Source organism: Lytechinus pictus, chromosome 15 (genome assembly GCF_037042905.1).
Source record: "Lytechinus pictus isolate F3 Inbred chromosome 15, Lp3.0, whole genome shotgun sequence".
In the NCBI taxonomy this organism is placed as follows: domain Eukaryota; kingdom Metazoa; phylum Echinodermata; class Echinoidea; order Temnopleuroida; family Toxopneustidae; genus Lytechinus; species Lytechinus pictus.
Window position 1 is genome coordinate 8,211,698 of NC_087259.1, and position 13,803 is coordinate 8,225,500.

The 13,803-nt window shown below is 35.7% G+C and overlaps 1 protein-coding gene across 1 annotated transcript in view; it reads left to right on the forward strand.

Moving 5' to 3' along the window:
• The window catches only part of LOC135156797 (uncharacterized), an 87,330-nt gene that overhangs the window by 44,767 nt on the left and 28,760 nt on the right, over positions 1-13,803 (forward strand). Inside the window, exons 20-28 of the mRNA XM_064110281.1 lie at positions 416-572; positions 2,622-2,654; positions 5,373-5,720; positions 6,757-6,903; positions 8,061-8,390; positions 9,411-9,506; positions 9,814-10,155; positions 11,352-11,450; positions 12,318-12,544. Of these exons, the coding sequence (XP_063966351.1) occupies positions 416-572; positions 2,622-2,654; positions 5,373-5,720; positions 6,757-6,903; positions 8,061-8,390; positions 9,411-9,506; positions 9,814-10,155; positions 11,352-11,450; positions 12,318-12,544 (1,779 nt within the window). The remainder of the gene's footprint in view (positions 1-415; positions 573-2,621; positions 2,655-5,372; positions 5,721-6,756; positions 6,904-8,060; positions 8,391-9,410; positions 9,507-9,813; positions 10,156-11,351; positions 11,451-12,317; positions 12,545-13,803) is intronic.

Consider the following 13,803-nt stretch of genomic DNA (forward strand, 5'->3'; position numbering starts at 1 on the left):
CCTTTTCAATGGAAATCGTCGGCAACACTATTTCAGTCATAAATAACATGAAATCCATTGTTTTTAAGCAGTAAATAAAAGTAATGATACACAATATTAATTTTGGCTACATACAGAATTTGCATGGGATTAGTACATGAAATCGTGTTTTTGAGCAATTTGGGGTCTGACATGCACCTACAAAATATCAAGTAACTTCAGAACTGCGTACCCTCGTGTCACAAATTTGGTCTTAAAAGTTGTGCAAGACATGAAGGAAGAAAGATATGAAACATTGCGGTGCGATCTTTTTGCGTTACAGATTTATCGTGAAAAATGTTTAAGGGGGACTGTTTTTTGCCCCTGCCCCGTCTGAATACGGGTTGAAAAAATATTTTATAACATTAAAGGAATATTTCTCCTATTGATTAATCAGGCAGACAGAGGTAGTCCATTGGTATGTGAAGGATCGGACGGTAGGTGGCATCTTGTAGGAGTGACAAGCTGGGGCGATGGGTGCGCAAAACAGGGCAAACCAAGAGTCTATTCTAGGATCTCCCAGTTCTTACTGTACATTGTGAATGTCTTGGCAGGTAAGATGATCGATTGATGATGTGACTTATTCTTTGTTGGAAGATGTTACGAGCGGTGACACTACTTTTGCTCCTGCGACAATTGCTCTGGGCTTTATCTAGGCTCAGGTGTAGTGTTAGGATTAGGGTTAGGTGTATTTCAGGATTAGGGTAGGGTTCAAGGTAGGGTATAGTGTTTTATCCATGATTTAAGTTAGTCACTTAATGTAGTGTGTGGAATTTATAGAGGAGAAAGTGACGCTGGAGCAAATGACATGGAACCATTGCAAGCAGTACATACAGTTGAGGCCAGAAGTTTACAGACACCCAGGAAATTCAAAGAAAAGTTGACACTTGCCAAACATAAAATTTACTGTATTTAATAAAACATTTTTTCTATTATGACAAATTTCATATCAAACAAATGAGTATGTCATGCCCCTTCATCACATTACTTTGTTATCAGGAGCTGAAAAATATTTAGGTGTCAGTTTTCCCAAAAAAATCTTCATATTTTAGACAAATCAAAAATAAAAACTTGACAAAAACATTTCATATTTGTGCTAGTCACTTCTCTACACAGATTACACTTTTTTGTTCAGTTGTGACATATCATGATAGAAAATGTAATATAAATCATAGATTTGACATTTATATATTTCTATGAAACGATTTTTGAAAATATAATAATGAACTATGAATAGAATACATTTGGCACGAATACTACTTTTTTCTTCAAAGAAAATTCCACCTGAAATATCCCAACGGCATTCCAATTTTGTGGAAGAGCTTAATACGCTCTTTCATTGGATACCAAATTCTGTCATGGTAGTAGTTATATTTCTGAAGATACAGTAAATTTTACGATGTTTGGCAAGCAAACAAATTTCACTGAATTCCATGGTTGTATGTAAACTTTTGGCCTCAACTGTATGTAGTTCTCTTTGTTGTTGATGTACAATGACAGATCACCCCTCAATTTTGTCTTGTTTTTTATTCTTTCTTTCTTCGTACCATATCTCGTGTAGATGATTAAAAATTAAACATTACCTCGTTGATTTTTTCATGCAATTGGCGCATTTCACAATTAATCCTTCCTCACAAGATGTACCCTTATTGTTACCGCGGGGGGGGGGGGCAGTCAAATGTATTTTGAAATTTTTTGGATCTCTCTCATATTATTCTTATTAATTATCTTACAGTCACATGTATATACAGTATTTCTTTAATTTTCTAACTCCTTATTTGGGGCACATGCTAGCTAGGAAAAAGTTGTCGACTGGTAAGGAAAAGCAGGCCAGGCTTCCATGATAATGATCGTTGATTCCACGTCATTTGAGAAATGCACACAATTTCTTCAGTGATCACTCAGGTGTAATATTGATATGTATCTACAATAGGCCTAGGTTTTTTAATATCATCATAGCATTTAATATGCAGGCCAAGGTGTCTTTAAAGAACAAAAAACGTCAAGTTTATATTTTTTATGGAGTATTATAAATTATGAATAATCACAGGAACTTTAAGTCAAGGGTAAACAGGTCATCTAGGTCTGAGGCCAGACAATTTGATATGCCTCGATAGTCTGTGTCTTGGCTTCATCGGCCTTGGTGTTCATGACTCCACACAGCGTCAGGGCTGGCTCGAGGCCAGGAAGTTTTGCCCTCCAACTGATACATTTATGATCGCTTTTTATCTCATTTTTATGGGTCACCTTCAAAGCTAGGATTGATGAATTGCTCAGGCTTAGGATTCAGGCATCGTTGTAGTAATAAATTGATTGTACTTATTTTCTTCCTCAAAAATCCTTGTGTGAGACTCCAGTTGCATTTACTGAAACTTTCTTAGAACAAGAAAAATAAATGCATGTACAATGTAAAAGTAAATAATGAAAATTTCAATGCATGTACAATGTAGAAGTAAATAATGAAAATTTCATTTCAGAATAGGCTACAATATCTTTCCTAGACCAAAGTCATGTACATGTACATGCCGATACATTATCAAATGCTTCATTGATATATTGTGAGTAAATCTACAGATATATTACTCATAATTTTTTTTTTTCAGATAATAGTGCTCCACTTCCAGCGCCACCTCCATGTAAGTATTCAAAAATAGATTCATCATGCAAGTATTGTCTCGGATGAGATTTTGGGATCTATGCTGTGTATTTGTTGTTTATTTATGCATTCAATTCTTCAGCTTCACATCAGTTGCTCTCATAGTAACCAAACTCGGTCATAGATGCACTAGGGGGCATCTAACTAAAAAATCACATTCCAAGGTCAAAGGTCATTTCAGGCGATATGTTAATATACTTAAGAGACTCAATCTTATTGCTCATAAATTGGTACATGTTTCTGCGATGACAACCAAACTTCACATATTGTGGTACTGAGGGTACTACCTAATGGGGATATTGCAGTCTGTGTTTTGTTTTTGTAAAGCTAAAGAAAATGAAACGTCATGAAATGACAAAACTTAATCTTCATAATGGTTAGTTTCGGTTATGTTCTCTCATTTGGTTTATGTAGCAGGCGATGCAGCCTGCTAGTTTATACTATATGTACGCAGACCCTACTGCAAACCAAAAAAAGATTACGGACTCGATACTACTAAATATTTTCCCTCTCAAACTGTAGCTATATTATAAATAAAGCTGTTTAGTACAAGAACATTGTTACTTTCAACATTAAATGTGTTAGTTAATTTTGTTTGGATTGTAGTAATTGTTCCAAATGAAAAGGGTCTAGGAACGGAAACTATCATACCTTAGTCACATGATGTTGTACACAGAAATATGCCATGTTCTGCCTGCTCGATCTCAAAGTTAGGGAGAAAAATGAGAGGTAACCATTACACCAGTCATGAAGTATTATACACCAACATGTAGGTATAATCTATTTAGCATTGAGATGACAATCAATATCGACCTTTTTTACCTTTACGGATATTTCAGTGGGAAAACAAAGATGCCAGTGTCTCAAAAATATGGGTGGTTTCCGACCGTTTGCCATAGCAAGAGTTGTGAACATGGACTATTTCAAATGAAAAGCGAGACGGAAATAGTGAATTAATTGTAATAATATGTACATCAAATTAATGGGATTGGATAAAGTTTTCACACTATTATCAATCTGGTGTGAGATTATTAATAGTTATAAAGATATACCCGGATTTTTGCAATATTACGCTTGTGAAAACGACTGTGCCCTGTGTTGAAACTGTGTGTGTGGACTTTCGGACACTCAAATGTACGCGACTAACCATATTATGTTCCACAATGAAAATTTTTTTTTACCTGTTTTGGGGGAAAGCTTTCACTTGCAAGGTTCCTCTGACTTTTGTTGTAGCTGGATCAGTTGCTGAAGCAGCACAACGAACCGTTCAAATGGGATTATGAATTAAAACACCTACCAATGCTTGTATGTTATTGCAAATTTCAATGGTAATAGGGAATTTTTTGCAAATTTCGCAAATTCATGAGAGCTGAATACGTGCCTGTTGCGTAATAAGTTATATAATATAATCACTATGCATTCGTTGTTGCCATTTTGTATCATAAATGCCTGTTGTACTATCATGTATATTCATCTTGTATCCTGCGAAGTACATTACATGTAATTCATGCCCGCTCTTCAATACTTGCTCGCCCCTCTAGCTCTTCCCCTCTATTTCTTTACCTTTACTTAGCCCTTTCTTTTGGTATTTGTTGTTCAGTTGTATACTCTTACAGGCGTATCCCAACACAAACACCTGCTACTTTCTGGGTTTTTATGCCTTTTCCATGTACATAAATTATATATTGGATTTACATTCATTGTTATCAGAGGTGTGAGAGTTCAGATTTTTATCTGATTTCAGATTTTTTTGTTTTGATTTTCAGCTTAATTTCAGCTTATTTTTGGCCTTCCTCTGTACAAAAAGTATGGGAGCTCTTTCTATTTCAGACTTTTTCAACACTCTTGAGCTTTTTTCAGATCTTTTTATTTGTGACCACTCACACCCCTGTGTTATATTACTATATTACTGATCTTTCCATTTTGTATGAAATTGGATTTACGTGTAACCTGTATATTGGAAAGAAATAAATGTTTAATTGAATTGAATTGATGCTCATGAGGTTTGACACACTCTTGAGTGGATATAGGTATAAATCAACTATACCCATTTTCTGATCTGTGCTTTAATTTCAACTTTGGTTTAAAGTTGTGTTTTAACCTTATCTAGGCTGGGGGGGGGGCGCTCTGAGTCCCCCCTTTGACTTTTCTCACAATATTTTCAGAACGTGAGGATCGGCCCAAAATTGCTCAAGAACATAATTTCATATATAAAGTCATTATAAAGTGTGTATGATTATTTTTACTTTTGCTAATTTAATTGGGTTTATTTTATGCTGTTTATGATTGTAAAGAGTCCCCGACCAAGTTCATTAAAAAGCAATAAAAAAAGGTTAAAGAAAAGAAATACATAAGAAACTGATCTGTCATCACAATTTTATGTACATTTGCTAAGTACATGACAAAGGGTTTCTATACAAAAAAATGGATATTTCAAGCTTTACATAGGGAGTTAGAGCAAAAAGTATGATTTTGCATACTAATTATGCATACATTATTAGCATAAAAATATTTATCAATTCTCATGAAATAAATGTAACTATACATTATTGAAATATATGTCCTAGGCAACATGCCAGCGAATTTGTGGTGCGTTCATGTGTTCGACGGCCTAGATTTTAGGGGGCCTGTTATACACATCTGTCCAGTGTTTAGTAACATTTCTAGGCTAAAATCAATTCTTTTTTCTTTATTACAGCTGATGCTGTTGAACTCAGTCTCACCTTTGGAACTCTTTCTGTGATAACATCGGAAAATTTTCCTAATAACTACCCAGTGAATTTTCATCAAACATGGGAGATTACACCCCCACCTGACTCCCTTGTACTTTTCCGTTTCATCGAGTTTGATATAGAATCTCGGTATGATACCCTATCTCTGTATCGCGCGAACCTATTTTCAGCTCCCCCATTTAGGCAGTTCTCGGGCAACGATAAACCAAGGGACTTTGATTTGAGTGTAGAGACAAAACTTGTGATACGATTTGAGAGTGACCAAATCGTTACTCGCAAGGGATTCCACATAACCCTCAAAGCCATAGCCAAAGGTAAGGAAATTGTTCTTAAGCTAACACACAGGAAAGTCTTTGGGTTATGACGAATCTTTAAATATTCAGACAAAATTTTAGAAGTACAGATTTAATCATAACAGAAACACATAGTGAAAGTTGTTAATCTCACTGCAAAAATGAAATTTACAATTGGAATCTCTTTGAGTATTCTCTTTTACACTTTGGCTCTTTCTTTGTTCTGTACAACTACTTCTCAAGAATGAAATTAGACCCCGCCCCCTCCATCAGAATGCAATGCCACTGTGTAAATTTACAGTTTGTGTTTACAATGAATTTACACATCATTATTAATACTTTTTAAATAATTTTTGTCCACAAAGTATCTGAACCCTTACTTGTCTATTCTGGGGAAGGAGGGGGGGGGGCGCTTTGCATAAGTCATAATTGAAAAAAAGATTTGTCACAATGTTTCATGACTTCATTTTTTCAATGCACATTTTGAATAAAACTTTATTATAACTGAAAATTATAAAAAAAGGTTTTATATAAAAAAAATCCTTTTGTAGATTATGTTGCAATGAGGACAATTATGGAAGGCCCACCGTATGGTCTCTGTGCCATTTGTTTAAAAAATTGTGTAGGTCCTCTTTTCCATCATAGGGGGTCACAGCGTATGTAGAACTGGGTGCAAAGGGAGGATACACTGCTATGATTTTGATATAAAAAAAGCATTTATAAGCTCTCTTAATTCTGAAGATTTGTTTGTGATGGGCCTTTTTCTGAAACGCACATATTGCATGCTACTATTGATGTTCATTTTTCTAAAAAGTGAATAGGGGTTTGTGAGTTTGAGTGTATGTTGAATTATTTCATATATTTGTTATCTGGAAGGTTTTTTAATCCGCACAGAATATAGTTTAAACATCTTTTTCGGAAAACTGAACATTCAAGGGAACAGACGTTGGACCGATTAATTTTTCAGAACATCAAACCTTAGGAGTATTTAAACCATTGGAGTAATGAATGTTCAAAATCAAGTGACCAGCCACATTTTAATTTATCATTGCTGAAGGAATGGACACTACAGGCGTATGTGGAAGAGAGAGTTGCTGTACTGATAACGCAGAAAGCTGTGATCGCGGTGACTGCTCCTGTGATTTCCAGTGTTATCAATTTGGCGATTGCTGCGAGCCTCTGGACAGTATCTGCCCTGAAGCTGGTATGAGACATGGTTGATGTTATGTTCTTAATAATAATAAGTCTTATATAGCGCTTTTCATGAAATCCATATCAAAGTGCTTCACAATGTAAAACATATGAAATAAACAAACAAAAGTGAATTAGAAATTATATAACAAAAAATTTAAAAAATATTGAGGACACTGTAAATGGGGCCATGTTGAATATGCTTTCTTCATGAGATAAGTCTTTAAATTGGATCTGAATGATGTGATATTTGGGATACAATGAAGGGAAGCTGGAAGAATATTCCAAAGAGGTGGGGCAGAGCTTGAAAAGGACCAAAAAATTTATCTTTTTGCTTTTATGACAGTTAAGAAAGTTTGATTTGCAGAACGGAGGGACCTACTGGGAGTGTATGCCTGTATTAACCCTTATCAGACCAGTATATACTGGGGGGGGGGTCAATTTGACCCCCCCCCTCAGATCTCGGCCGTTGATCGCGCCAGTATATACTGGTCTGAAATAGCCCAGTTAAGATAGGGTTAATTCAGAGAGATATTTTGGAGCATATCATGAAGATATTTGAATGTTAGAAGTAAAATTTTGAATTGTATACAACATTTGATGGGGAGCCAGTGCAATTGTTTAAGAGTAGGTGTTACATATGTTCAGGTTTTTAAGTGAGGGAAACTAGACGGGCTGCAGAGTTTTATATTCTCTGCAGCTTTGTTAATTGTAAGACGATTAAAACAAACAAACAAGGTTTGAAGTTTGGGGATCACTCAAGCATGGGATGTGCACACTTGGTAATTTCAATGAAACTTTCAAGCAGCCCGCAAAAATGGTTTCAAAGAAATTCAAAGAAACTTGTGTATCTTGTCTTTTCTTAAACTTTACATCTTCAAAATTTGACAGTACGAAGGAGGAGAATTACTCTTTCAACTAAGCTAATTTTCTCATCTTCACTTCTTGAAGACCAAGTAAATACTGTATTTCTGCTATTTTTATTCAGAGAACCTTCATATGCGACCTATTGTTGGTTTTGGGGGGACTTATCACATACGTAGTATGATAAGAATGATATGGAAAGAGATGTGCATTTTGAAATTGCTTGAATATGCATTTACATTTTTAAATGAAATTTTTAATTATGGAATAACCCTTCATCCTTCATGGTAATTTTGTGTTCAACAGGGTCGATTTTAGTTACGCTTGTGCCCTCGGAGACAACGACTATTACTTCACCAAACTTCCCTGAAAACTATCCTCTCAACGCCAATGTTTTGTGGGTTATCAACTCCCCTACCAACTTTCGTATCACGGTCAAAGTCCTTGACTTCCAAGTGGAGGCTTTATTTGACGTTCTCACAGTGTTTTCTGGTCGTGAGCAGATCATCATTCAGAATGGGAACTTCAATAATGACATCATGTCCACTGGGACGTTCATGTGGATGAGGTTTACTAGTGACAACTTTTTATCATTTTCTGGGTTCCGTCTTGAGCTGAGCCTGATCAATGAGGATCGTAGGTTTAGGCTTTTTGTTTTTATCCCATTTACCCTCATAATTGCAATATTTATAATTTGTTGTTTACTCTCTCTCTTCCACGTTACTCTATCATATATCACTTCTTTCTTTCTATCGCAGTGTACATATATTTGACACTCAAAAAGTGTTCATAGAAGTTACGAAATTATATGAAAATATGGTAGTTTCAGTGTCATAAAACGTCAGATTTTATTATACAAATGCACATTCTGTAGCAGTCCATAAAGTGCGTCAATAGACCAGTTTGTAGTTACTTCATGGACAATTTTGGTCAAATGACCTTTCATTGCTTTCATTATGATAGGCAGATTTCAAAGCAAGATATTACGTAATCTTGCCTTACATAGCAGGATGAAGAAATTGAATAGACCAGGTGACTAGAATATCACACCAATGAACACTTTATGAAGGTATTGTTGCATTCCTACTTTGAATGCATATCATAGCATGTTGCACAATGTACTTGGCAAACTGACATACCAGTCGTTCGTGGACGCATTATTGTTTTTTGTGGATGTAAATGAAAACCACAATTGAAAAGAATATATGAATAATCAAGACATCAAAGTTGCTGCTTATCTCATTAGATTTTAAACCACCTTGTCACTTAGTACAAATGACCTTCCTCTGATCATGCATAGAATCTTTTGATCATGCGCAGAAAGGAACTACGAACTGGCTTATTGGTGGCCAGAAAAGAAAAGAGCAAACTGAATAACTATTTAAAGGGATTTGGTAACTATCCAATCATTAATTTGTAAATTCAAGTTTCATTGTCATCAAGCATTTAAGTACAACATTTATAGTGGTTCAAATTGATGAGAGCTAGTGGAAATTCTGTCCCACTTATTCTTTGTTAAAGCATGAAACAAATTGTGCAGAATGCAGAAATCTGGGTGTACCCCCTTCCCCACACACCAAGTCATTCTACTGGCCTCAAATAATAAATTATTCAGAGTTTTTAATCTAAAAAGAAACTTCTCAATATATTCCACAGAACTGTTCTTTTGTGATAATGCGGAGGTTATCTCAATAACATCTACTTGCGATGGCCGACCAGACTGTTCTAAATCGGAAGATGAAAAGGATTGCAGTAAGGTCTTTTCTTTTAATTTACCTTACAATTAAGAACAGTTTTGTGACGTCTTTGTATAAGTTGGCTCATAGTTTCCTCAACATTTAACTGCTGAATTACAGTATGACCTAGAGTCTATAACCGTGTGTACATGTAATGTTTATGTGTATCCTTTTTAGTTATATCATCTTTCTTTACTGTATCCCTTGTCAACCATCTCATTATTTCCACCTTTTTCACATTAAAAAAAATTGTCTAAAGATATCACGATCACAAATCAGAAATACATGTAATGATGAATGAATAAATTTCTGGTAATTTTCAGGTCCATTCGAGTTGGAGGAAGGAGAAAGTGTGACGTTTCTGTCAAATATCAATCCTGGTTTCTTTGAGGGTGTTGTTTCGATTGAATGGGTTGTCCGAGCAGTCAACCCCAACCATGTCTTGGTAGTCATGATAGGATCGCTTGATTTGCGGTTTCACCAGGATGCCATCGCATTCACGGCCGAGACCGGTGGGGAAGTATTCACCTTGCAAGGGCGACGTTCCCTGGATTCCCATGAGGCTCCTGATAAGGTCATCACCAGCAGTGGTCTCCGGATCACCGTCTACGTCATCTCCAGGTTATTTGAATTCATGGCAGAGGTGATAGCTGTCCATGAACCAGGTATAAATTGAATTTCAATTTCTTTTTTTCTTGTCCGTTTCCTTTCCATTACCATTACATTTTATATTTCATTTTCCCCTTTCCTTTTCTTCCTCCATTTTAAATTCCCTTTTCCTTTTCCCTATTTTTGCTTCTCTTTTTTTTCTCTTGTTGACATTTTGTGCATCTCCCCGGGGGGGGGCACTCGACCAAAAAAGTGGTAGGGGTGTGTCGCGGGCGAGGCAAAAAACGGGGGCCTTGGAGCGGGCTTATTGTAAAAAGAAGGGTCCTCGGAACGGGCTTCGGAACTACAAATGTTTGTAAAACGGGGGTCCTCGGAACGGATCTCCGTATCTCTGTGAGTGCGTATATGCATCCCTATGGAACGGGCAATCGTGCATGACGCAGCAAGCGCGGCCTCCGCCGGGTGTGCTCGGGCTTAGGCGACGGTCGAAAAGCGCTCTACGGCCGCTTTTCACCAAAATTGCAGCTCCTTGTAGCAGATAAATGCGACCGGAACGGCGTAACGAAAAATATGCGAAGCTTTGGAGCGGATTTCGTTCTTCTTTTTTTCTCGATAAGAAGGAAATGCTATGCCTTGGAGCGGCTTTCTTTGTTCCTTTTCTCAATAAGATAAAAATGCTATGCCTTGGAACGGAAATTTGAGTGTAAAAATGGGGTCCCCTCCGGGGCACATACCCACTATGCATTATATACTGAGTGCCCCCCCCCCCCCCCCCCCGGGTGCATCTCTCACAACTGTTGTAATCTAGACTAAATTTTCTTCAGCAGTTAGGTATAATAATTATTGGTATTGTCAAACAATCATAAAATGATTTGTTGTACACCTAACATTCTTTTTTTTTTGTTATTACTACACGTCATAAACTGATCAAGCCAGAATCCAAATTTTCATAAGTGGAAAAAAAATTATTTCAAGTAGGGTTGGACGGACATTTACATTACTTTGATTATTATCTGGTATTGCCCACATGGCACACTTTAAACAGCCTGGATCCAGCTGGATTAGACAAACAAAATTGAGAGGCTGACTATTGTGCAAAAACAATATAGCCCATGAAATGGTATTGCATTCATCCTGTCTACACCCACCATTGCACTTCACATGAAAGGCTCCTTTGGCTCAGTCTTTGAAAATGTACATGTAAGTGTTATTTTGATTATGTATAAGATCTTCTTTTTTCTTTCTTTTGAAGGGATCAGCATGTGTAAAGACAGTGACAGAGTGATCATTCCACAGAGGATATGTGATGGTATTGTGAACTGCCCAGGCTACGATGATGAAGAAAACTGTGGTAAATATATGAGTCTTTTTTTTTTACATAGGTATGTATATTTATATGATATGTAAACTGAATTCCAAAAGAAACTTATCAAATTTCATAAGCGCACTACACAAATTCCACTCAGTCAAAATGAAAAAAAAATTGACACAGGCTAGCTTCAATAATTTTTACTGAGAACATGTCAATAATTAAGAGATTGTTTTGATAACAAAGAGGCTGTAGTCCCTCAAGTCAATTGGTTCCGGAATCCAAAGTCAAAAAATGGCAAAAGAAAGACCAATGAAAATGAGATGGGATTAAACAAACTTACTGGTTTATTCAAGTTCACAGTATGACCATTGGCATGTTTAATTGATTGCCTCAATAACTAAGAAGTTACAGACCTATTGAGGTCAAAGAAGCATAATGCACAAATGGACTCAATAGCAGTCAAACAAAGAATTACCATTTGGTGTCAATGGCCAAACTTTTGCCCAACTGGGGGTATTTTTGAATTGCCGTCATAACTTTGAAAGTTTATGGAAACAGTTCATGAAGTGTGGACATAGTGGTAAACAAGTATTCCTGATCATCTTGCACAAGTCTGAGGTCACTTGATCAAGGTAAAAAGGTCATTTAGGGTCAATGAACATAGCATTTGATCAGTGTTTTTTGTGAATGATTATTCTATAGTCATTTTCAGCAATGCTGTTATATTGGCCTAATGCAGGCGGGACTGCCAGAGGCGCCGCACTTGTATAGTTAATATTTGCTATGCCCCAACTTTCCAAGGGGAATATACATGTATTTCCATTTTTGTATGCCATTGTATTTTGTATTTCTTTCCTGAATAAAATGAGAATAGTAATGATGATAATGATAATAATTGTTATTCAGGTCCTTTGCAAAGTATTTTGCTGAACTTTGGAGAGACAGCTAGTATTAAGAGTCCTGGATACCCAATGCTTTCTACGAGTCAACCTCTTCAAATGATATGGACAGTACAAGTAGTTCCTCCATCAAGGATTTTGCTTCATGTGCTGAGTATCAACTTGGAGGCATCTCACACTCTCACTATTGGAACTGGACTAGATGATAGTGATGAAACCAGTGTTTTATTCAAGGTCTAGTTTTACATAAAGTATTATACATGTATGTGGCCAGCCACCCCAAAACCAACAAAAAGTCACCATGAAAGGTTCTGAAATTTTGGTCTCAAAACAAGAAAAGTGAGAAAATTATTCTGTAACAAAGAGCAACTCATTTTTATACTATTAAATTTTGATGCTGTAAAATTATCTATTATCTATTATTATTAAAGACAAGATACAGGAGATTTTTCACATCGTTTCTGGACTGCTCCTTAAAGTTTCACTGATATTTCACAGTGTGCACATCCCACGCTTTAGTGAACCTCAAATTTCATACCTTTTTTTTCTCATTTTTAGTTGTCATTGAATTTCTTCTACATTAAACCAAGTCCTTGTGTGGGATGATATTGATCAATTTTGCCAAATTCTAGATCATTTAAAGCTTATGATGTACTTTTTCAAGCATCTAAGAAAGGATTATCAGCCATGCATAGAGTTGTGTGTAAGTTAAGAACAGCATTGTATATTTATATATATATATATATAATTGTGATGAGCAAGGACCTAAACATTGCGTGGGTGCTTCAGTGAGTAATAATTTTTATATTGGCGAAGAAGCTCAAAAAGCATTGAAGCTAGAGACGTAGCCTGGATTTCTTCAACTTTTATTAGTACAAGCTTTCGGCCATTTAGTTGGGCCTTCTTCAGGTATCTGAAGATGTAAAAGACATAATGGCTTTACAATTTTTTACCATGCATATATTTGGATTAATTTACTTAATATAGGTATATCTTAAAAGAAAATGTTTTACATCGGTAATGTTTAATTAGGATTATCCAATAGCTATTAAAATCAATTAAGTTTACGCAGATTTTTATTCCAAACATTTCTTTGAAAGTATGTAGACATATTGTGTTATGTGTGCTGTATGATACATATATCCCAAAATGTTTAATGATACATATATCTCAAAATAATATATATCTCAAAAGAAGTTGTATTGGTAATGCTTAATTAAGATTATCCAAAAGCTATTAAAATAGATTAAGTTTGCACAGATTGTTATTACAAATATTTTATGAAAGTATATAGACATACTGTGGTGTGTGTACTGTATAATATATATTGAGTACATATTAAGGAAAGGTATTGATTCATATACATTCGCGTCTTGGATTAATTTAGTAAATTAATCCAAATATATGCATGGTAATTGTAAAGCCATTATGTCTTTTACATCTTCAGTTACCTGAAGACGGCCCTACTAAATGGCCGAAAGCTTGTACTAATA